Source organism: Labeo rohita, chromosome 6 (genome assembly GCF_022985175.1).
Source record: "Labeo rohita strain BAU-BD-2019 chromosome 6, IGBB_LRoh.1.0, whole genome shotgun sequence".
Taxonomy (NCBI): Eukaryota; Metazoa; Chordata; class Actinopteri; order Cypriniformes; family Cyprinidae; genus Labeo; species Labeo rohita.
The window spans coordinates 18534309-18557610 of NC_066874.1; the positions used below are offsets into that span (position 1 = coordinate 18534309).

General features: G+C 35.0%; 1 protein-coding gene across 2 annotated transcripts in view; it reads right to left on the minus strand.

Moving 5' to 3' along the window:
* Positions 1-23302, minus strand: part of tmem131 (transmembrane protein 131) — a 42807-nt gene that overhangs the window by 11231 nt on the left and 8274 nt on the right. For both annotated transcript variants that reach the window (XM_051112035.1, XM_051112034.1), the window contains exons 3-25: positions 21202-21242; positions 16636-16704; positions 14193-14313; positions 9017-9133; positions 8798-8920; positions 8597-8677; positions 8354-8504; positions 8219-8275; positions 8040-8101; positions 6913-7021; positions 5214-5322; positions 4980-5133; positions 4710-4880; positions 4499-4609; positions 4190-4324; positions 2469-2573; positions 2231-2317; positions 1737-1889; positions 1485-1560; positions 1279-1393; positions 1053-1191; positions 836-945; positions 536-608 (exon numbers count right to left, since the gene is read on the minus strand). In XM_051112035.1, coding sequence (XP_050967992.1) covers positions 536-608; positions 836-945; positions 1053-1191; positions 1279-1393; positions 1485-1560; positions 1737-1889; positions 2231-2317; positions 2469-2573; positions 4190-4324; positions 4499-4609; positions 4710-4880; positions 4980-5133; positions 5214-5322; positions 6913-7021; positions 8040-8101; positions 8219-8275; positions 8354-8504; positions 8597-8677; positions 8798-8920; positions 9017-9133; positions 14193-14313; positions 16636-16704; positions 21202-21242 — 2469 coding nt within the window. The remainder of the gene's footprint in view (positions 1-535; positions 609-835; positions 946-1052; positions 1192-1278; positions 1394-1484; positions 1561-1736; positions 1890-2230; positions 2318-2468; positions 2574-4189; positions 4325-4498; positions 4610-4709; positions 4881-4979; positions 5134-5213; positions 5323-6912; positions 7022-8039; positions 8102-8218; positions 8276-8353; positions 8505-8596; positions 8678-8797; positions 8921-9016; positions 9134-14192; positions 14314-16635; positions 16705-21201; positions 21243-23302) is intronic.

The window sequence follows — 23302 nt, forward strand, 5'->3', positions numbered from 1 at the left end:
TGATTAAATCTGAGAGCTCTCTGACCCTACATAGACAGCAACGAAACTGAAATGGTAGTAAGGACATCATTAAAATAGTCCATGTGACATCAGTGGTTCAAGCGTAATGTTATGAAGCTACGCAAATCTTTTTATGCGCAAAGAAAACAAAAATAGCAACTTTATTCAACAATTTCTTCTCTTCCGTGTCAGTACCACGACACTGATGTCACACAGACATCATTTTAACAATGTCTTTGCTACCTTTCTGGGCCGTTTGAATGTTTTAGTTGCATTGCTGTCTATGCAGGGTCAGAAAGCTCTCAGATTTCATCAAAAATATCTTAATTTGTGTTCTGAAGCTGAACAAAGGGCTAACAAGCTTGTAACAACATGATGGTAAGTAATTAATGAAAGAATTTTCATTTTTGGGTAAACCATTTTACCTAATTTGGGTGGATACCATGAAAGGAATTTTGGAATGTAAAAAAGTTAAACTGATTCAATTAAACAATAAAATGTAACTACATGGTCACAATAAGTCAGTGCTACTTACATGATTTTTATGGACCTGGAATTCCAGTGTATGTGTGTCAATGTTGATGTTAGACAACTTTCCTAAAGGAAACCTTTTAAGAACAACAGCAAAAAGACATCTGATGAAATCAGTATTAGTGCTATATGATATTGCAAGAAAACTAACACTTAGCTAGGTTATTTAGCTAGGTGTATTTTGTTTGTTTTTTTATGTAACACTCACTATTTCTCACAGACAATATAAATATGTCTTGAAAATCACATGTCTAAAGGTCTATAACATCAGAACCCCTGCTTTAGCACATAGGAAGTGTCTTACCTGTCAGCAAGTCTGCCTGTGAACACTGATGGGTTTGGGTAAAGAGCCAAAGGAAGAACCTGAACGAAGACCGGGACGTCGGCTGGGTTTTCTAGAATCACTTCTTCTTCCTTCAAAGACACAAGTTTAGGTCAATCTATTTGACCTGAGGGAAACAACTGATCTAAACATGGTAAATGTGTTAAACTGAGCTGAGTTGACGTGTTTATACACTCACAGATGAGCTGTTTGTGTTTGTAAGAGGAAAATGAATCTGTTGTGATGAGTTGACCAGCGAGGGCCACGTGAGCTGTGCTAAGATTTTAGCCTGCACATTCTTCTGCAGATCTGTGTTCACTTCAAAGAAAGCTTCAACCCTAAACAAACAAGAGAGTCATGTTAAAGATACAATACATTTACTGTAAGGTAATCTAAATCTGGTTTGCAAGCAAGACCAGACTCACTCAAGGCCTGATTGCTCTTTGAGCTCTCGCCATCTTTTAAGGAGCCGCTGATGCAGATCTACATCAGCGTCCCATATGTCCTCCTGCATAACCAAACCATGGGGCCTGGACTCCGCTGCAGGCAAAAAAAACAAAAAAAACAACACACATTAGAAGAGTATTCAATGTAAACACAAGAAAATTACTTTGAGATAAAGCAAGCGTACATTTCAATACAAACGGTAATCCCACATAACAGTGATCACCACACTGCAAGCTGGCATCAAAATAAATGTTCGCTATCTGGAAAAGGAGTAAAAACCAAAAGTCAGTTTTAAAGATATAAAACATCTGATTCATCCAAAACGATTCTACCTTGTACTATTATGGCTATAGCACAAGAAGTAAACTGTAGGCAGGCGCATTTAAGGAAGAGTGAATTTAGTATAGCATTAAAGTGTTGTAATTGGGCCTGGCACCTTGGACTTTCGTCTGGGTTCCAACTCCACTTTGTTATTGCGAAGTCGTTTGAAGTAAAACCGGACGTCCTCTGTGAGAGAGCGAATTTGCTGAAGCCTTACTTTCTGTGAGAATGAACTCTGTATGCTGAATCCTTGGTGAACAACTTTTCCCTACATAAAAACAGACAGTAAAAAAACACAGCTTATGAAAATCATTCTAAAACAGTCCTAAACCTAATGAACGGTCTGTTGTTTAAAAATAACAGTGGTTTGCAAAACAGGTCATGTTAGTACATGGCACTGGACATGGGGAGTGGTGTTCAAACAGTGCCTGGCGGTAAAAACCAGGGATGAATCACACATGCTCACGTTACATGTATAATAGATGTGTTTTCATTACTTTGAAATCTCAATTAACAGGTACTTTTGAACAATTATTTTAAAAACACAACTAGACAAAAGGATAGGATTTATGGTTTTAAAAAAGGCGGGTTTTGTTTTTGCAAACTTACCGGGAATGATGAGGGAAGAATAATTTGTTTGGGTGAACAGCTTAATGTTCCTACCGCTATGAGAGCCTTTACAGGGATGGTCAATATCTGAAATAGACAGATAAACTGAAAATTTGGAAAACACTGCTCAACTGTTACCACTGTGGTGTTAAAAATATGCCACTTTTCAGCTTTGCCACAATAACAAGCACCATTTTGGGAAAAGGAGGTAACAGTGTTTTCTGGATGAAACACCTACCTCATAGTCTGTTGTAATATGTACTGCTCCATCATAAACTCCCTCTAGAGCTTTAGCAACCAAAGTAACTTTAAACGCTGCATAGTAGCCTGAGGCTAAAATCACCTGTGAGGAAACAGACATGCAATACAGGGTTATGATCACTTACACATACATATGACACTTCCATAACCATCCTGCTTTTCCTAAACAAATGCACATACATACTCCAGTGTGACTGTATTGTTAGAAATAGTTCAACCCAAATTGAAAATCCTGTCATTAATTACTCTCTCATGTCATTCCAAACCCATAAGACCCTCCGTTCATCTCAAACACAAATTAAGATATCTGTGATGAAACACAGAACTTTTTGACCGTACATAGACAGCAACGCAACTGACACGTTCAAGGCCCAGAAAGGTAGTAAGGACATCATTAAAATAGTCCATGTGACATCAGTGGTTCAAGGATGAGTAATTAACGACAGAATTTTTGGGTGAACTATACCTTTAAATATACAAGAGACAGTAGTCTAATTGAAACATTTCTATATGAACTGTCCCATTCTGTTTACATTGCTTTACCTTGAGTCTAAAATGCCTGAAATTGCATCTTTGCTTGCAATAACCCAAAACCACAAATCTTGCAACACTTCTGCAATTTTACCACAAGTACGGACATGCAAAGATTCCACCGGAAGTCCTATGACTGCCTGCAGACATTATCCAATCTGTACACTGAGATAGCCATGTATGGCTCCTTTTGATTATGAGTTATGTTTATCTTTCAAATCTGCAAAATTTCTGACATAAATAAAGATCATAAAATATTTATAATACATTTATAACAGTTTCGTAAAATAAAATTATCAACGTTTATTGCAGTGGAGTGTCATTTAGGGTGGCAAGTCAATTATTTTTTAATTTTGTATAAAAATACAAACATATATAATTTTGCATAGAAAGTCCAACATCACCCAGTGTCCCATATTCCAGCATAAAGACAAGTTAAGGTCTGTATAATGCTGTCCATTACATAGAAAATGACTCTGAAACTCATATGTATGTATGTATGTATATGTATGTATATGTATATGTATATGTATATATATATGTATATATATATATATATATATATATATATATATATATATATATATATATATATATATATATATATATATATATATACACACACACATACATACATACATACATACACATACATATATTTTAAGTATTTATTCCTATAAATATAAATAAATGTATTTAATTTAGTTAACTGATAAGGGGAAAAAAAAACTGTGTGGCACGTAACGTAGCCTATATTTGCTGAGTTTCAGTTAAGTTTTGTGACAGAAAGGAAACTCAAATGGCAGAAAGTGACATTCTATTTGTTTTTTGTTTTAAGTTGATTTTGCTGGTATGAGGAAAGTTGAAGTAATCGCGACGGTGCACACAAACACAAAACATATCAGTTCCAAGCTTCTAGAACTGCTAACTTGACACTGTTGGCACTTCAAAATAAAACTGTCCAAACATCAGCGTGCCCGCCGCGACTAAAGAACAAAGTCTATAATTTACATAATAAATAATAGTTTAGCATTTGGATGCATCACAAATATAGAAACATTATGGAATATTTGGATTTGTGCCAAATGAGAGAGATATTATTGGTTTAATAATTTCAATTGCAACTATATGCAAGTTTTGGTAAAGGAATGGTAAAGTCGGTCTTACGGTTTTGTATTGGGCAGCTGATGTGTTCTGGAGCTCTTGTGTTCTGCTCAGTGCTATACTTCTGTTCCCTCTTTCTGTGTTAAGCAACTCCATTGACAGACTGTCCCCTGTCACCAACCATGACTTTAACTCCAACTGTAAGGACAGAGAAATCTTTGTAATAATCTATAAAAATTTGCTATAATTTAAATACAGAGAAAAAAAACATATCAACATCACTGCTCATTACAGTCTCAAAAGCTTAAACAGAACTGCTATTTTTTATCCAAATGACAATGTCACACTGTCTTGAACAAGATGACCTTGTACCTCAATTGGGTTGCTGTTGACCACCACAAACACCAAACTGCTGGTGTCTGTAGCACTAAGGACACCAAAGTCTAGGATGTGCTCTCGAAGACAGGGAGGAAGAACGACGGGCTGTTAAATAAGAGAGCAAAGACAAATCATGGCCAATTAATACTTAAAATGACTAAAATTTATAATTGGGTTACATTAGTGACAGTATTTTCTAACACACCTCTAAAAAGCCTGTGTAGGCCCTGACTGGCAGGTGAAATTTAGAAGCATTAGTGATAAGGAGAATGTTGCTGTCGATGTGGATGGAGGGTCGCACTGGTCGAAACAGAAGGGAGAAAATGTAGCGGGACTCATGGGGTGGGATAAGAACTGGCGTGCTGAAATTATGCACCTGTTAAAAAAAAACAAAAAAAACAAAATGCTTGTTAAATTTTCTGCTGACTAAAATGTGATCACCCGCATCCAGAGGCTAAAAAAAAAAACTGCTTACACTGAACATAGTCTTGGCTTCTTCTGGAAGTGACACATTGTGGATGCGTATGGCAAAGTTGAAGGTATTGGTGAGGTAGATGGGCCTGTCCACTGGGTCTACAGGACTGTCTCTGATGTGGAACAGGGTGGCTGTGTGGTCGAAGCCCAGGTACCTGGAAATGGTGAGCATAAATATACTGTGAACAAGTTACAACACTGTAAATACATACTGGTGAGCTTAAAGAAATCTTACCCTTCTAAAACCTCAGCTTGGTAAGGGATTTCAAGTTTTGAGTAGCTTTTCTCTTTTGCCTTCACTGTTATTTTTCCAGAAAACTGGTCTGATCTTCTTGCTTTTGAAGCTGGAATGCAAAAAAACCAACAAACATCATGAACATTCTGTAATTCTAACTGTAAACAAACATTTTGTTCCATTTAAAACAATGAGTACTGTTGTCTTAAAATAAATCAAGAATAAAAGAACATTGGTAACATTGTAAACAGACTTTGCTTTGATATCATCAGACCAAGTTATTACCAGGTCTACATAGAATATGCATTTTTTGCACTAATCAACACGCATATGATCATGGGCAACATTGGGGGGGCAAGGGGGGCAATTACCTCCCCATATCGTTAGACAAGTTAGCGTTTAGCCAAGTCCAGGCCCAGTTCTACGAGGGTACAAGAGGGTGCTAAATACCCTCAAACAAAAGCAAAAGCAACTGAAGATTTAGCAAACTATCCAGTGTGTATTTGCGTTTACGCTCTGGTCAGCGTCAAAAGTTACTATTTACATCATGTTTTTGCCGTGTTGAACAATGTAGCCAATCACAGACATATTGTTTGATTTCTTGAATGCAATGGCCAATCAAAAACATTTTAGTTTGTCAGATGATCACTCACTGCTGAAAGCACTAGAGTTTTTATTAAGTGCAATTTTGCACGCTCGTGAATCATCTCATAACTAAGTGAAGACGCGACGGAAATAAGATACTCGTGTCGTTTAGAGAGATTCAATGAATATTGAAAACTAGGATGAGTGATGCTTTTTAGTGATAATAAAGGGAGAGTGTCTATAATGCATTTTGAATTTGTATGAAACTTTCGTTTTTTTGGACACATACCCACTGCAATGTTTCAGTAATGACATCCGCATATTTTTGCTGGATTTACTTCCGAGAAAGCAGTTTTTACCAAAGCAGTTTACGGGACAAAAAAAATATGTGAGAGCACCCTCAGTGATTTCATTCTGGAACCGGTCCTGGCCAAACTTCCACAGACAGCACGCGTCCTGAGAGAGATCTTGTTCACGGACCAAAAGCCTGTATATACTTTTTTTAAGATCGGGACATATCAAACAGTAATTTCATTTCTAGTAATAGATGGTAGAAAGTTCAGGAATGAATGGTATGCGATTGGAGACGAAATATAGTCCCATAACTAAACATTTAATTTTTCTACACGTGTCTCGCTTTTGGTAACAACGATTCAAAACAGACACATTTTAAGTGACACAGGAAAAACACAGAAAACTTCAATGAACATCAGAAAAGCAGCATGCACTATATAGGAAGAAATAAAAGGCAGTCAACTGACACTTTCAAATCAGCAGCAAATGTCAAAGCTTGTCCACAGTTTAGTAAGCACTGGCAACCTCATTAAGTTTTTCATGACTGTGCTGTATTGATTGTTTTGATGCAGTACAATACGGTAGGGCATTGTTTTGATGCTTGCATCCGAAAAAGATTTTTCTTTTCCAGCCCCCCCTCTGAGTTAAATGTTGCCCGTGGACATTATAATTACAGATTTATTACAGAAACTTTATAAACTAGACTTCTTGATAAAAACCTGATTCACTAGCTGGGATGATCAACAAATCACTACAGAGGGGTGTGTGATGGAATAATTGATATGAGGATAAAGGTGATGCAAAAAAGAACAGTACTTACCATCAAAACTAATACTTGCAACTTTGGTATATCGGCTCTCTCCAGCTTTTAGTGTAATTTGCTTGAACTCAACTGTGACAGCTTCATTCGACGGAGTTGGCCTAACACTCTATACAACACAAAACACATTAAGAGCATTAAGTGGTATCTTATTCACTGGTTAAACCAAAAACCTTGCCAGATTTATACTGCCATTCAAAAGTTTGAGACTAGTAAGACTGTAAGAAAAATTAATACTTTTATTTGGCAAAGATGAAGTTATTCAAAGTTATTTTTAAAAGCAAATTATTTCACAATATTACTATTAATTAGAACTGGGTTTTGACACAAACTTCAGGATTTGTTTCAATTATGATTCACAAAATTAAGATTTGATTTAATTTCCAAAAGGATTTGATATTGATTATTTTGGATATATATCAGATACAGTACTTGCCACATTTTCTCAAGAAAAAAAAAAAAAAAAATCTAATAAAGCTGTAAAATATACCTGAGAATAGACATTACTATAATACTGAAGGTTAAAATGAACTGAATACACAAGTTTTTATAATAAAGTTATTACACAAATACATAATTATATTTCTACTCCAATTTTGGAATATAAATATTAATGGTGGCTGTCACAAAAACACAGAAACAAAGACAGATTTATTCAAACAACTTTTCAAGAACAGTAAAAATCATAATGAATATGTTATATGGTGCATATATACATGCATTTGGATATTCATTCATGTTTATTTCATGCTAAAACTGGTATTAAAGCAAAGGAGATGAGCAGTTCATGCTGTCATTTCTCTAGAACTCCACATTAAACAGTGGCAAAACTGTATTACTTGTTTGCATATTGCAATCAAATGAACAGAATGTGAAATCTGAGACTTGTTTCATATCAAAAGTAACAAAGCACAAAGCTAATTGCAATTTAATGGATGGGAGGTGCATTTGGAAACAGGCTAGACATATCGATTCTTAGGATTTAATAATTGATATAGTTTCGTAAAAATGAGAATTGATTAAAATGGAGAAATCAATATTTTTACCCAGCCCTACTATTTATACTGTGTTTTTATCAAATAAACAGCCTTGGTGAACATAAGACAGTTATCTCAGATTCAAATTACCATGATCGATACATCTTTTGCTCCTGAATTTAACAGATGCAAATTCAGTTGTTTCGGTCGATCTGTAAAGTTGAAAGGACACAGAGATTTGTTACTTTTTTCCACATTATCAGTATCCTGCAAGCAATTTTGTTGTTTCTACCAAACTATCACCAAATGAAGTGTGGGAAAAAGCACACCTTGTGATCGAAGCGTACCAAAGTCCAGCATCTCTGTGGAGGAGTATATACCAGGTGCTGGGAAGATGCACAAAACATGAGTCAGTGCTAAAAATATTTTATCAAATGGTATCAAGAAAAGTTCATTTAACTGACCTGTGGTGACTTCAACCTCTACAGGGAGGATGATAAACTCGTCCTCATTGGACGCATTTGTTTTAATTCTGATGAAAGCTGTGTGGTTGTCAGCGTCTCGAGAGGAGAAGCTGGCTCTCATCACACCCTTCGTCTCAAATGGAGCGATCTCCTGCAAAACACACATATGAAAATAATAAATTCTACCGCAACAGTGATTCACAATAATGGCCACTTGAAGTGTGGATAAAAAGTTATGCTAACCCATAATTTTTTGGTGCCACCCTGCTGTCCAGTAGGCAGCTCTAAATGTAGGTCTCCTCCACTGGTGTACATCTCTACAACCTAGAACCATAAAAAACATGTGAAGTTGATCCAGACATGTTTATTACTTAGATGAACAGCCAAATAGTACAAGAAAATATGATATAGTAGTACTATACTGAGCTGAGGAGTTTTGCATACCTGCAGTGGTTCACTGTGAGGGTTGAAGATGCTTATGAGTGGAGAAAAGCTGCTATTTACTGGAACTCTGGCCCCTACAAAGGGCCTGAGTCTGTAGGGATTGGGGATGCCCACACCAAATACCTAAAATCAAACAACAGTTCAAAAGCCTTTTAGGACCATTGCATCAGTAGTTGTACACCGAACACAAAACAACATTTATAAGTACATTAAATATACCTGGTATGTAAACACTCCATGATGCGATGTGTTAATAAATAAGGTATTTTCTACATTCCCTACTACTCGAGCTAGAAACACCACATCAAATGAGGTGTTGCCTCCAGGTGGAATTATCTGTGAATAAATTATGGAATATGTTAGATTTATGCAAGATTACTTACACCACTCCATACATATCATTCACTATGTCAGTCTGTTACAAGTGCAAAAATAATGTAAATATAAATATATCAAATAAAATATTTGTTAAAAAAAAAAAAATCTATAAGCAATTATTTAAAACAATAAATAGGCACAATATTTTTAGATTTACACTACCAGTCAAAAGTTTTTGAACAGTAAGAAATGTAATGTTTTTTAAAGAAGTCTCTTCTGCTCACCAAGCCTGCCTTTATTTGATCCAAAGTAAAATTTTAAAATACTTTAAAAAAAAATATGAAAATTTTAAAAAAAAATACTGATGTTAAAATGAGTCATATTTAGTCATATTTGTTGAACAGTATGCATACTTCAATTTCAGTTGTTTCGGAATTCATATGGCTATGAAAGCACATCACGGAGCTCCCTTGCTCTCTCTCTCTCGCTATAGCACACAAGTTCAATGGCATTTCATGAACACAGCATTCTAATTAAAACTTTATAGAATGAAAAATATATAGTAAATTACATCTGCTTTCATTGCAGTTCACTGTCATGAAAGCGCAACACGGAACGCTCTCTCTCTCTCTAAAGCGCGTAGAAAGTTCACTGGCATTTTTTGTGCAGATAGTTGTAATGTTACGTCTATGTTATGTATCGAAGTTATCTGATTAACATCATACTATGTGTTATAGAACAGGCTTCAGTTGGTATAAAGTCATTCTTGGGATGCGTTGGGATATTAACATTTATTACATGCTGAATGCGCTGCTTATCAGTTTCATGCTCAAATGCAATGCCCAATATTGAGTTATTTGAGATGGTCATATTGCTTTTAGATGTTTCTTTCTTTCTTTTTTTTAAAAAATTGATTTATAATAATGATGTATAATAATGCAGCAGTGCTTCTTCCGTCATATTTGTTCGACAGTAGGCATAATTCAATTTGTACAGTTTTGAAAACGCTCAGGCGATTTATGGAATCACTTAATGATGTAGATGAAAATACAGCACAAATCTGCCATAAACATTTATAAGGGTTAACATTATAGAAATCTATAGTAAATTCTGTCCTTGCCCGTGTTTCAGCACACAGTTATGAAAGCGCATCACGGCAGAAGCTCGCTTGCTTACTCTCTCTCTAGCACGTAACTTAAAGTTCACTGGCATTTTAATTCTTTTGTGTAAGTTGTAATGTTACAAAGTTAACTGATTAATATCATAAGATGCGTCATGGGTTTCAGTTTATTGGCATCAAGTCACTCTCAGGCAGCTATTCCTTTTTAGATGCTTCTTTATTAATAACATTGCGGCATCATAATCATAATCTAACAGTGTCCTAATCGTGTGTTCATGTTTTCATAGACAGGTTTTCATGTCATATTTTTATTTTTAACATTCATTTCCTTAACAGTCTTCAGAGTTTTTTTTTCATAATATCCATTATGGCCATGCCCCACCCCCAGTTACTGGGTTTAATTGTTTTAGAAATCAATGATCAAAATGAGAATATAAATATATTTTAAAAACTAATTTATTCCTGTGATTTCAAAGCTTAATTTTTAGCAGCATTACTCCAGTCACACGACGATCTGAAATAGAAATCGTTTGTAACATTATAAATGTCTTTATCATCACTTTTGGTCAATTTTAAGCATCCTTGCTAAAGGTATTAATGGCTATAATTTCTTTCCCAAAAGAAAAAAATTATACTGACTCCAAGCTTTTGAATGGTAAAATGTATAAGGTTTCAAAAGCTTTTTATTTCAGATAAATGCTGATCTTTGTATCTTTCTATTGAAAGAATCCAATGTTGATAATAATAATAATAATAATGTTTCTTGAACAGCAAATCAGCATACTATAATGATTTCTGAAGGACCATGTGACACTGAAGACTGGAGTAATGATGCTAAAAATGTAGATTTGATCACAGTAATAAATTACATTTTAAAATATATTCAAATAGAAAAGAGTTATTTTAAATAGTAAAAACATTTACAAATTTTACCGTTTTTGCTGTACTTTGGATCAAATAAATGCAGGCTTGGTGAGCAGAAGAGACTTCTTTAAAAACAGTACAAATCTTACTGTTCAAAAACTTTTGACTGGTAGTGTATATTCCTTTTATATTAATCTAAACACAAATGTGATGTTTTTAACTGGCCGCAAATGAAAAAATGTGAATGACGCTGAAAATGTTTTGGACCCATTTTACACTTGTTTTTAGCATCGCCTCATTTCAAATGTATCACCCAAAATGGATGTTAAAACAGGTTGTAACCTTTGGTACCCAAGAGTACACCGAGTTTACGACGGCTGATGTCAAATCTGGTCAGCCACAGGCACATTAGCCAGGGCAAAGAGAAGCTGATTTATGCAGGTGTCAGGAACAGGTGGGATGTGTTTAATTTATAACTGCCTAGAGTGTGAGCACACACACACTAAAAGCTTTAATTAGAAGTTTCAGTGAGGCCAACGTCCTGCTGTTTTACTGACGTAAATGTGTGTAAGGGTGATGGTCGATGACTCCCACTACACATCAAAAATACACAAAGCAAGGAGGTGTCTTCACTGAGGTCCTCATTAGAAGAGCTTTGGTGTGAGCTCTGACATTTATTTATGTCATGTCACATGCCACACAAGATGAGGTATTTACCACACACATCCAGCAGCTGGCACACAAGCTAAAAGAACACTTCTTCTGTTCTTTTGTGCTAGGTTTAAACAGGAATCACAATTGTCTCAGTACTTTGTAGATCAAAAAGTGTGTCTTTCTGTGGTAAATACACTACCATTCAAATGTTTTGTGTAAATGTAAATGATTTTAATATGTTAATTTCATGCTTAAAACATTTATTATGATTAATGTGGAATACGGTTATGCTGTTTAACATGTATTTGGAAACCATTATTCTTTTTTTAGAATTGTTGAAAAAAAAAAGTTGAAGTAATTGCGACTTTTCTTTCACAACTGCCAGTTTGCATCTTGCAATTCAGATTTTTTTTCTTACAATTGCGAGTCTACATCTCGCAATTCTGATTTTTTTTTCCCCCTCAGAGCTGTGTGATATAAAACTGCAATTGCAAGTTATAAAGTCAGAATTGTAGGATATAAAGTCGCAACTAGGGCTGCCCCCAAATAGTCGACTAAACGTTAGTCGGTACGAAGAGGGCTTGGTCGAATACATTTTCATTAGTCGGTTAGTCGCAAAAAAAAAAAAAATCACGTGAAATTACGCAATCAGGGGCTGGGCAGTCAGTGTATGACATCAAAGCAACGAGAGATCAACACGATCTCGTGCCTCGCGGTATACCAAAGCGCACTTGTGGGAGAGGTGTCTGGCTGATGCTAATAATTATGTCAGGAAAAAAGTCCAAAGTGTGGGATCATTTTGAAAAGTCGAAGCAGCTAAACGCCTCCACTGTATCCCTTCCACATCCACTCCATCAGAGCGCATCTTTTCAAAGGCCGGCTTCATTGTGAACAAGTCGAGAAGCTCTCTTCTTCCCAACAATGTGGACAAGCTGGTGTTCCTCTCACATAATATGAAAAAAATAAAATCGAATTGAAAGCTCAGGTAAGAATGCTTAATTTCCTTTTTGTAGTGTTTCTGTTTGCTATCCGTTAGGCTATTCAAAAAAAAACGGGTATTTTTATTCAAATAAATAAATACATATTATTTTTATTTATTCGTTTTTATATAATGCAGAAGTTGTTTTTTATTCTGTTAGAAAAATTAGTCTGATGTTTGCAATTTGTTGTTTCAGGTCAAGACTCATCCGTCGTCTTAATGGCAGTTTGCGGCTTTGCTCTGATATTTTTTAAAATTATTTGTTCCACATTTTGTCTTAAATATAGTTGTTCTAAACAATTCCATCAAATACTTAGGCTGTTAATTTGTTTGCCTTCTTCCTTTTTATTCTAAGTTTTGGCGTTGTGCGATGTGCCATGTGCATTTATTAAATTGTTCGTTTTTGTTAATTTTCCTTTTGAACAATATAAAAATTATATTAATTTTCCACTGTATTTTTATACCAAACAGCGTTTTTGCTACAGTTTGTATTTTTGATAATAAATTATTAAAATGCACAGGCAGTCTGATTGCTGTTTTTATGTTATAATTAGCCTATAACATTCCGGCCACTGATTTTTGTGTCTGTAAGCGCTGTATACTTTAAACGCTTTACTATTCTGTTTTAAGCGCTTAATTTTCATTTTGAACGCGCTAATATCATGCTTTAGCATTTTCTGTCATATGGAAGTGTTAAACTTCAACTTGGACTGTACCTTTCCTTGTATATACGCAAGTTATTATATTAATATCATAAATGAACGATTATTCGACTAATCGCTAAAATGCAAGAGTGTTAGTCGACTAGGAATATCTTTAGTCGGGGGCAGCCCTAGTCGCAACTGACTTTTTTTCCAGAATTGTGAGATTTAAACTTGTAACTATGAGTTATGAAGTCCAGTTCTGGGGCCAAAAAAGACTCATATTTTCTCGAATTTGCAACTTCTCGTAATTCAGATTTTTTTTTTCCCTCAGAGTTGCAAATTTATATCTTGCAGTTGTGAATTTTTTTTGTTTTGTTTTTTTTCAGAATTGCGAGTTTATCTCAATTCTGGCTGTATAACTCGCAATTGTGAGTTTATTTCTCAGAATTCTGAGAAAAAGCAATTGTGACAAAAAAATAAATAAATCAAAATTGAGATAAAAATTCACAATTACATTTTCATTTTTTATTTAGTGGTGGAAACAGCGATCTGTACAAAAGAATATAATTGTTTTGTTTGTTTTTTTACATTTGATATACTGAACAATTGTAACAGATTTAAATAATAAATGTAACAGATTTAAATAACTGAACAATTTAATGTACCCCTGCTAAACAAAAGTATTAATATCTTAAAAGATATATATATATAAAAAAAACTTCCTGACTGCAAACTTACAAATGATAATGTAAAAAAATAAATGTCATTTATTTAAATACAAAAAAAAAAAAAAAAAAAAAAAAAATTCATACTTACCCTATTCTGAAAAAAGGATGCATGAAAATGTGATGTTGTTGCTGATATTGATATTAAACTTATTTCTTCTGAACTTGGATTGTGTAAGTAAACTTTTTCCATTTTTGGCATTCCAACTGGCCTGTGGATAGAGACAAAACAATATTAGCAACCAAGAAAAGAACCAAATGGAGTCAAAGCTTTAACTTTGAAACTGTCTGTAAATGTTACATTGAAATGGAAAAGGTTAAAGGATTAGTTCACTTCCAGAACAAAAATTTACAGATAATTTAAATCACCCCCTTGTCATCCAAGATGTTCATGTCTTTCTTTCTTCAGTCGCAAAGAAATTATGTTTTTTGAGGAAAACATTTTAGGAATGTTTTCCATATAGTGGACTTCTATGGGGCCTGCGGGTTTGAACTTCCAAGCTTCAAAGGGCTCTAAACGTCCCAGCTGAGGAAGAAGGGTCTTATCTAGATCCATCTTATTTTTGTCTTATCTAAGAAAAATTACAATTTATATACTTTTTAACCTCAAATGCTCTGCTTGTCTAGCTCTGCGTCGATTCTGTGTATTCTGGTTCAAGACAGTTAGTGTTCACTGTTTATTTAATTATTTATCAGTATTGGTGTCAGCCAAAATGAGATGAAAAATATTGGCATATCGGATATCTGCAAAATCCAATATCGTGCATCCCTTAAAAAAAAAATAGTAAAACTGTGATGTAGGACGATTTTAAAATTGGAGAAGAACATGAGACCTACCCCAAATCTTTTGAACCAGAGAAAATTGAAGATGAGCATTTGAGGTTAAAAAGTATTTAAAATGTATTTTTTATTTATTTATTTTTTTAAATATATGATCATTTCGCTAGATACAATGTTCCTTCCTCGGCTGGGATCATTTAGAGCTCTTTGAAATTGGATTTAAACTGTATTTTGGAAGTTCAAACTCACAGGCACCATTGTAGTCCACTACATGGAGAACATTCCCAAAATGTTTTCCCTCAAAAAAACTTTTTTTTTTTTTTACAAATGAAGAAAGACAGACATAAACATCTTGGATTTAATTTGGAGTAAACATCTTTAAAATTTGTTTAATTTTAACTAAACATAAATAAACCTATTTAGCATCTGAAGAGGCTCATTCCCATTTATCACTTTATATGCAAGTACATACTGTGCGCAACGCCAAAATTTGTCAAAAATCTATTTCTCTCTCAATCGTAAATATAGAAAAGACTTGCGTTACATAATTAGATGAATAAACAAATAAATTTGACTGAACATGTATCAGTATGAGATTAAAGTACATGATACAAATTATCTACTTTATCTGAGGTTCTACTGCTTCCTGCTGGTGAGAGAGAAACTGGCATTATCAAGGCTGTGAAGTAAAAGTTATCTGGTAAAACACCAGCAGAAAATCTCATACGCCCATATTCACGAGGACAATATAGAAAGCTTGTTTTACAACTCCACACACTGACAATGCATTCCAAAATGCATAAATGACAAATATGCAGGGCACACAAAAAGGCAAATTTTTTTCTTCAAAAACGATTGTTTGAAACAAAATTTTCACAATGGGTTCATCCTAGTTTATGGTTGCCTTTCTTCATTTATATTTGACAGCAAAACAGTAAAGTTTCTTTTATAAAAATGCAAACCAGACTTTATTTTATTTGTAAATCGAAACATTCTAAAAACCCATTAGAAATTCCCAATCAAACGCTTCTGTACTACAAACTGAAAAGCTTTATAGAGCACAGGAATGATCACTCGTGAAAGCAATGTTTATTGAGTCAGAGGCTGTTGAGATCACCTGACCTGCACAGGGAGTGATTTAATGAGGCAGGGATGGGCGTTGGCTTTTTTAAAATGACACATACTAAAGTACACACAAGCCCAAATAAAATAATGACAACTACATTCAAGTGTACAAAAATATCTTAAAACTTCTGTAGAAAACCACCCAGCATTTCTTAGAATAGGTCTCCTCATGAAAATGTTGTAATCGTTATACAGTATTATATATAGCTTGTTTTATATAGTGAAAGTGAAAAAATATATATATAGCTCCAATACCACACTACTGAGGAACTTACTAAAGTATTTTTACCTTTCTTCAGTTGAGGCATTCTGACAAATGGGCCATTTCATAAAACTAGAAAAGTTATACTAAGGCAGCAGAAAAACTGCAGATTAAATATTGTATATTATAATATATTATATTATAGCACTGTACTGTATTTTTTATATACACATGTATTCATAGTGGTGTGACTAATTTCCATTTAATTTCCTTTCCAAAGTTAAATCACAGTTTATATAAATGGTCATTGGTCATAAATATTCCTGCACAATTACATAAAAATTACAAGGGGAAAAAGTGTTTTAGGTGTTTCAGCATCATGTGATACTCTCAAATGCTGTGAACTATCTGGTAAGAGTTGACTTACTGTTCATGAAAGTCCAGCATTGGAGGCTCGAAGCGTATGGGTCTGCTGTTCCCCCGTTGAGAGGACGCACTGCAAGAGAAAGAGGATACACTGTAAATGAGGGGGAGACAGTGCGAAACACCATTTCTTGGAAGCCAATGTGCTTTTTTTTCTCTTCCCCCAAAAACACCATAACACAGCCTGTTGAGGATCAAATGATGCCTCTCTATTTTTCTTCAGGCAAAAAGAAAGATAAACCCACACTTACACATACACAGTAACAAATAGGCATTGTCTGGCATAGAAGCATCAGGTTTACCCCAAACGTTAAAAGTTCAGGTGAAACATCCTTCCACTGGGCAAGCCTCAAAAAAACTCAAACACCAGACCACATTCACACATATATTTTTTTGGAGAGTTTGAAGCCTATAATACCCCTCCCCCTCCTCAATGTAGTATATTTCATTTAACACTGCTCTCCTCATATATTGGCAAGATTTTGCAGTTGGCAGACTAAATAATGAAATGAGTCTATGATAGTGATATGGTCCCTCAGGTCAGATATCAGTGATTTTAGGGTGTAACCAACTCATGCAGCCTAAGGTATTGTCATTGTTTTGAACAGATGACAGGCACAAATTTGTGTTCTGGAAAATGTTTTTTAGCCTGTAGTTGCAAATTCACTTCAAAAATAGCTGAAGCATTTGTTGTTGATTTTGTCAATTCAAAGACCATGGAAAAACTAACAAAGGGAAACCTTAAGTGAATTAGTTAACCCAAACTAACTAAAAAAAAAACTGCTTTGAAAGACCTTTGAAATGAGGTCATGGTTATTTTTATGGGAGTATAATATATTTTGTTAATCACTGATTTTATGATGATTATTATCGCTATTATTATTTAATTAGGGGCCAAGCACCAAAGGTGGCTTAGGCACCTATTGTATCCATCTGTTTTCTTATTTTTCCTTCCTATGGGAGTCTATGGCAGCCCAAAGAACTGCTTCTAGGAATGTTATGAAATTTGGAACACAGATAGAGGAAAGTTTCAACATTAACCATAGCAAAGTCTCTAGTGCCACCAACAGGCCAAATCTGCAGTCATATTTCTTCTAATAACCTTTGAACTGTAAGGTCTAGGATCAAAATTCTGTTTTACTCTGATTGCATACCATAAAATGTAAAATTCTACAGGTCAGGATTTTCCACAAATTTAAATTGTGCAAAAAAAAAAAAATACTTTTTTTGGGACAAAAATATACATGAGGCTATATCTTTGCAACGCATTACTGAATTTTCAGACTTGGCATGTGTTACACCAAGCATGACCTTGAGGGCACATGAGTTGTTTCAGCACAGGGCCACCTACTGGTCAAAAGATATAAAATTGACATTTGTTTATAATTTCTGATCAGTTTGACCAAAAATCATAAGATTGACGTTGTTAGATCTGGCACATGAATCAAATAATACCCAATTTTCCACCGTCAGTCATTTCGAGCATGAACCATTTTGAATTTTGTATTAAAGTGCTGTATTTTACAAATGCTTTAGCGTATTGTCATGAATTCATGTTTTGAAATTTGGCACACTGATGGAGGACATTCCCATCATTAACCACAGCAAAGTTGAAGCCTCTAGATCAAACTCTCTAGTGCCACCAACAGGCTAAATTTGCACTCATGTTTCTGCTAATGATTTTAAAACCGTGAGGTTTAAAAGCAAAATTCTTTCTCCTCTGATTCCTTGGCTCATTCTGAGACAAATGCACACCAAAATGTCAATTTATACAGGTTAGGATTTTTTACAATTGTTAATTTTTAAAAAAAAAAAACATTTCTGTTAACGAAATCTCCACTTTAGCAAACTCTGACCAAAGTAGGTGTGTGTTACAACAAGCATGACCTAAGTGCACATAGTAGTTTTGGTACAGCACCACCTACTGGTCAAAAAAACTGACATTTCAGCATATAACTTCTGATCAGTTTAGCCAAAAATCATAAGATCTCTTTAGATTTGGAAAGGCATATTGAACAGATAAATACCTAATTTTTCTGCCTTATTTAGGGGGGGGCGCCTATTCTGAGTTTTGAGATACCGGATAGCTGTGAGTTCTTCTAGACACGGCGCTGCACTTTTGCCTGTTGTGTGACTAACATATTTTTATATTTTGATTAGATAACCACAAATGTTCTAGAATAGAAGCAGTTAAATTGTGAAAGTACACAATATCCATATGTATGCAATTTCAATACTGTGGCCTTTGTGTAGATATTTAAAGATGGCCATCTTTAGCTTGATTGTTGATGTAATGGTAACACTTTACAACACAAGTCCATTTGTAACATTAAGATTGAGAAAAGCTGTAGAATAGAAGTATTGTTCCTTGTTAGAGTGTGTTAATTTCAGCACTTACTGATATATTTTAAAAAATTTTAGTTGCTTTTGTTAACATTAATGAACTAACTGGAATGATCAATATAAAATGAATATTGGTATTTTTATTCGTTTACAAAGTATGGTTTAGTAGGCTACTTTTTTTTTTTTTTTTTAATAGGAGAGCACTTTTTTTTTTCTGTTCAGTATTCATTTTAAAAACTATCGGTCGATTAATCGGTATCGGCCAGTGTGGTCCAACCTAGTTATCGTATCTGTAAAATCCAATATCGGTCGACCTCTAATTTTAGCTCTAACAGCTCAATCCAAAAGTATTGTTTAGTGTAAAACATGTTGAAGATTAGCAGATAGGCTGTCGACTTTATTATATGATCGACATCCATTAAAAAAAAAAAAAAGGACTCTGGTCTCCTTTCCCATGTACTGCCAAACCATGAACTGCTTGCATTATCAGTTACGCTTTTTTGGCTAATGGTTGCAGGCTTGCCTTCTAGTGGCTTTGATGTGGGGTAACACATTTTAAAACCATTTCACTTATATACAAAGACCCAAACATCTGCAAAGCTAATGTTAAACTACAAAAATAAACTTATAACGGCTCTCAAACCCTGAGAGTGTCAATGTGACAGACAAATTAGTCATGCCACTTGACTAAAGACATTGTCTCTCAGGAACAAGACTCACAGCATATTTGTGGATTAACAACAGAAAGTGGCACATCAAGTTGCACGGCAATGTGCTCGAGAAAACAGAGCCTGTATCTTGTGAATCTCTATTGCAGCTTACGTAAGGATAACACAAACACTGCTATGAACTAATGTGGAGGATTTTAAAGCAGTGCCAGCATGACCTCTAGCTACACAGTTTAGCTGAAATGAGCTAGAAAAGCGCTAAACGGTGAAAAAAAACCCCACACCACCAGCAGATTAATTTGCCATTTTAAGGAGACCTAAAACATGTCAACATGTCATACACTATTTTGTTGGGGTGTGATCTAGTATAGTTCATGCTTTGTGATCATACATAAAATTGTGAAGGCATTAACTAGGCTAACTGGTCTGGTGGCACAAACCACAGGAAAAAAAGAGTCCCTAACACAGCTAAAAGAGTGTCAACCACTTCCCACCTGCAGTATGTGTGTGTTTGTGTGTGTGGTGGCACGTTTTGAAAAAAAAATGAAGAGCTGCAATAAAAACACCATTATCAGTTAGACACAAAGTTCAATACTAGATCTAAAAAAAAACAAAAAAACAACAGAAGATTGAACACTCTATTAGTGCTCCATTAGTTCTAGATCACAAACCTACACATTTTTATAATACAAAAACACAAAACAGTGTTTGCTTGCTTCCTCATTTTCTCTTGCATTCACGCTAAACTGTATGCGACATGCTGATGGTGTCGACCAAGGGTGTGTCCTCGTGCAGCTGAGATGACGAGTCACAACGCATACAATCGGCCAATGAAATCCAGCCACCGCTAACAGATAAGTAGGGCTGGCCAACCCCTCAAGCTGGAAAGCTTTGATTGGTTAAGCAAATGAATAGGACACCTAATACACAAAAAAGTTGATCTACTGGAAACAGTTCAAAACAAGTCTAAAATAATTATAACTTATAAAAGGAAAAGTGCACATCAAAATTCCTCTGGTCTTCAAAGAGAACAATAACTTTTCCGTCTGACTCATTGCTCTTTATACTAGTTCCTCTGCTAACAAACTTAAAGGACAGTGTTGTGTAACTTCATGAACTCACTATGAGAGGAGTTTACTGGGATGGAAGATAATATCTAATTCACCTCTGATCCAAAGAGTAAAATCACTGCTGAAGTATTTAAAATGCCACACCGTTCATTCGTCCATTGATTTAGTCATTCCCTTCGCTCCACTTTGAGCCATTTTACTAAATGCCAATGACCGCCAAGAGTATTTGAATCTGATTAAATCATTTGAAACGCAAAGAAAGTCTGATGAAATGACAGCTTGTGACGCTTGTACTTTTTGCCCATTTGTTTTTCCTTGAGCATAAAAACGTCTCATAGTTTAGTGGGAATATTTAGTTCACATGTCTCGTTAAGTACTGAACAAATGTTTCTTGGACAATCTAATAAAAACCACATGCTGGCTCCGGACAAGCACGTACAAAACGATGCATGCAGAAAATCTCTGGGTGTATGAAAGTCAAAACCTTACCTTTTTTGACGATATGAGCTAAGATCAATATCAGACTCTGTCTGTAAGAAGAAAAGAAATTAAATTAGCCTCTAAAAGTAAGTAGTACTGACATGCAGGACATCACAGTTCATATTTGGTCAAACACATCTAGCCAAAGTGTTCAATACCATCTTTCATACAAGGATCCTGCTATATCTGTTGGTTAGTGTTTGTATACACTGAGTTTATGTTAGACTCTCCAAAGACGGCCTTAGAGATGTTCTCACTGAGGTTCACTTCTGTAGGGCTAAAATAAGTCTAGTTTATTTATAAATCTCAACATTTCCACAAAAGTCCAAACTGGCATGTACACAAAACCACTAAGATCATAGAGTTCATAGTTCCATTCAAAGTACTTACAGCTATGTTTTAAAACTGCTCAGATATTTTATACTATTTGAGAAGTTCATTGGGCAATTAAAAGCATTTGACAACATTGTTTAGGCTGACACACCTTTTTAAAGCCTAATCAACCATGAGTATTACTGCAAAGAATGACACACACACTACTAGAAAAAGATAAAGACGCCTTTACAGAGTCTTATTAAACCATAAAAACTGATAAAGCCTTTAAAGCAGTTGCATATCTCTTAACATTGATTAACAACTAAATTATAAATAACTGCAGTATCAAAAAAGTTGTTCATACATTTTTAATCATTGTTGTAGGGAAGAACAAACTCCCACCATTAAAATGCCTGCAATGTGATACTATTATAATAAAACATTTTACTTTATTTTCCAAAAAAATAAAACTAACTAGACTGACGTAAGTCTCATAATCCTTACAGACACAGAAAATGAGAAAAAGCAACAATAACTTTCAGTTCAGTAAGTTACCCAGATGATCAATAACTGCTCACACACATTTAGCAAGATCAATTAAAGTTGGCATGAAACAGAAGTTGTGATAGTTTTTCTTCCCTATCCGAGATAAATGGCTTCTGGAATATGGGACGGGATTTCAACTTTTGCTGTAAGTTTGACTGACATCTGAATCCACCATTTTGTCCGACAAACATAACTCCAATGTTCATTAAATTTTTTTCATGCTATAATTAGTAGTAAAGAGGATGAGATGATCGGTTCACGTGCCTCTTGAACTGAGGTGATCACGTTCTCACGCCACACATCATCACAAAGTAAAAAAATACATTGCAGAGCAAAAAGGACACTGCGACAATGCACCAACAGACAAGAAAGAGCAGGTTACTTTTGGTATTTAAAGTCTTAAGAACCGTTCACACTACAAGCGACAGGCAGCGACAAAGCAACACGATCCCATTCATTTCAATGGAGAGCTGGCGATTTCCGGCGACATCAAGCTACAGCAACCGTTGGCGACCGGATGGGGCATGTCCAGCAATGCGACAAAGTTCAGAATCCCTCAACTTTATGCAAATGAAGGGTGACTTTCGGGAGCGACAGCCAATAGGAAAGACGACGGTAGAGCTCATGTAATCGTTCTCCTCTCTCAGCCATAGATAAACATCCTCATTGGAAAAAAGTAGGCTCTGCTTCTCATTTGTTTTTTTTTGTATGTACAGATTTAATTTATATTTATATTATATTTAGTCTTTAGCCTTCAAAATGTTTGTATTTAGCGGCAAGAAACCTGATTCGCTGTCAAGGCAACCAGTAGTGAGAACGCCCACTAGCAACCTCGTCACCAGCCACTGGCGACATGCAGCAACAGAAGTCGCTGCTAGTGTGAACGCCAAATGTTGTCATTTTTAAAGAAATTCAAACAACAATTATCATTTTAGGGGCTCTTTAATTTAACAGCATGAAATACACTTCAGAACATTAGAAGGTATATTAACTTTCCTATCTGGTTTGTTTGTCGAACAAAATGACGGATTTGGCGTTATGATTAGGCAGATCGCCTGTCAGTCAAACTCCCCACAAAGGGTGCTGGTCAAAAGCCTGGTCAGCATAGTTCAACCTGTTTTCCTGTCTTACATAATTAAGAGAAGAGATGTTGTTAAGAGGGGGAGGGGGGGTATTTTTGATTGAAGTTCAAATTGATTTTAAAAAATAATAATCATAATGACCAGCATGGATAAATCATTTAAAATAA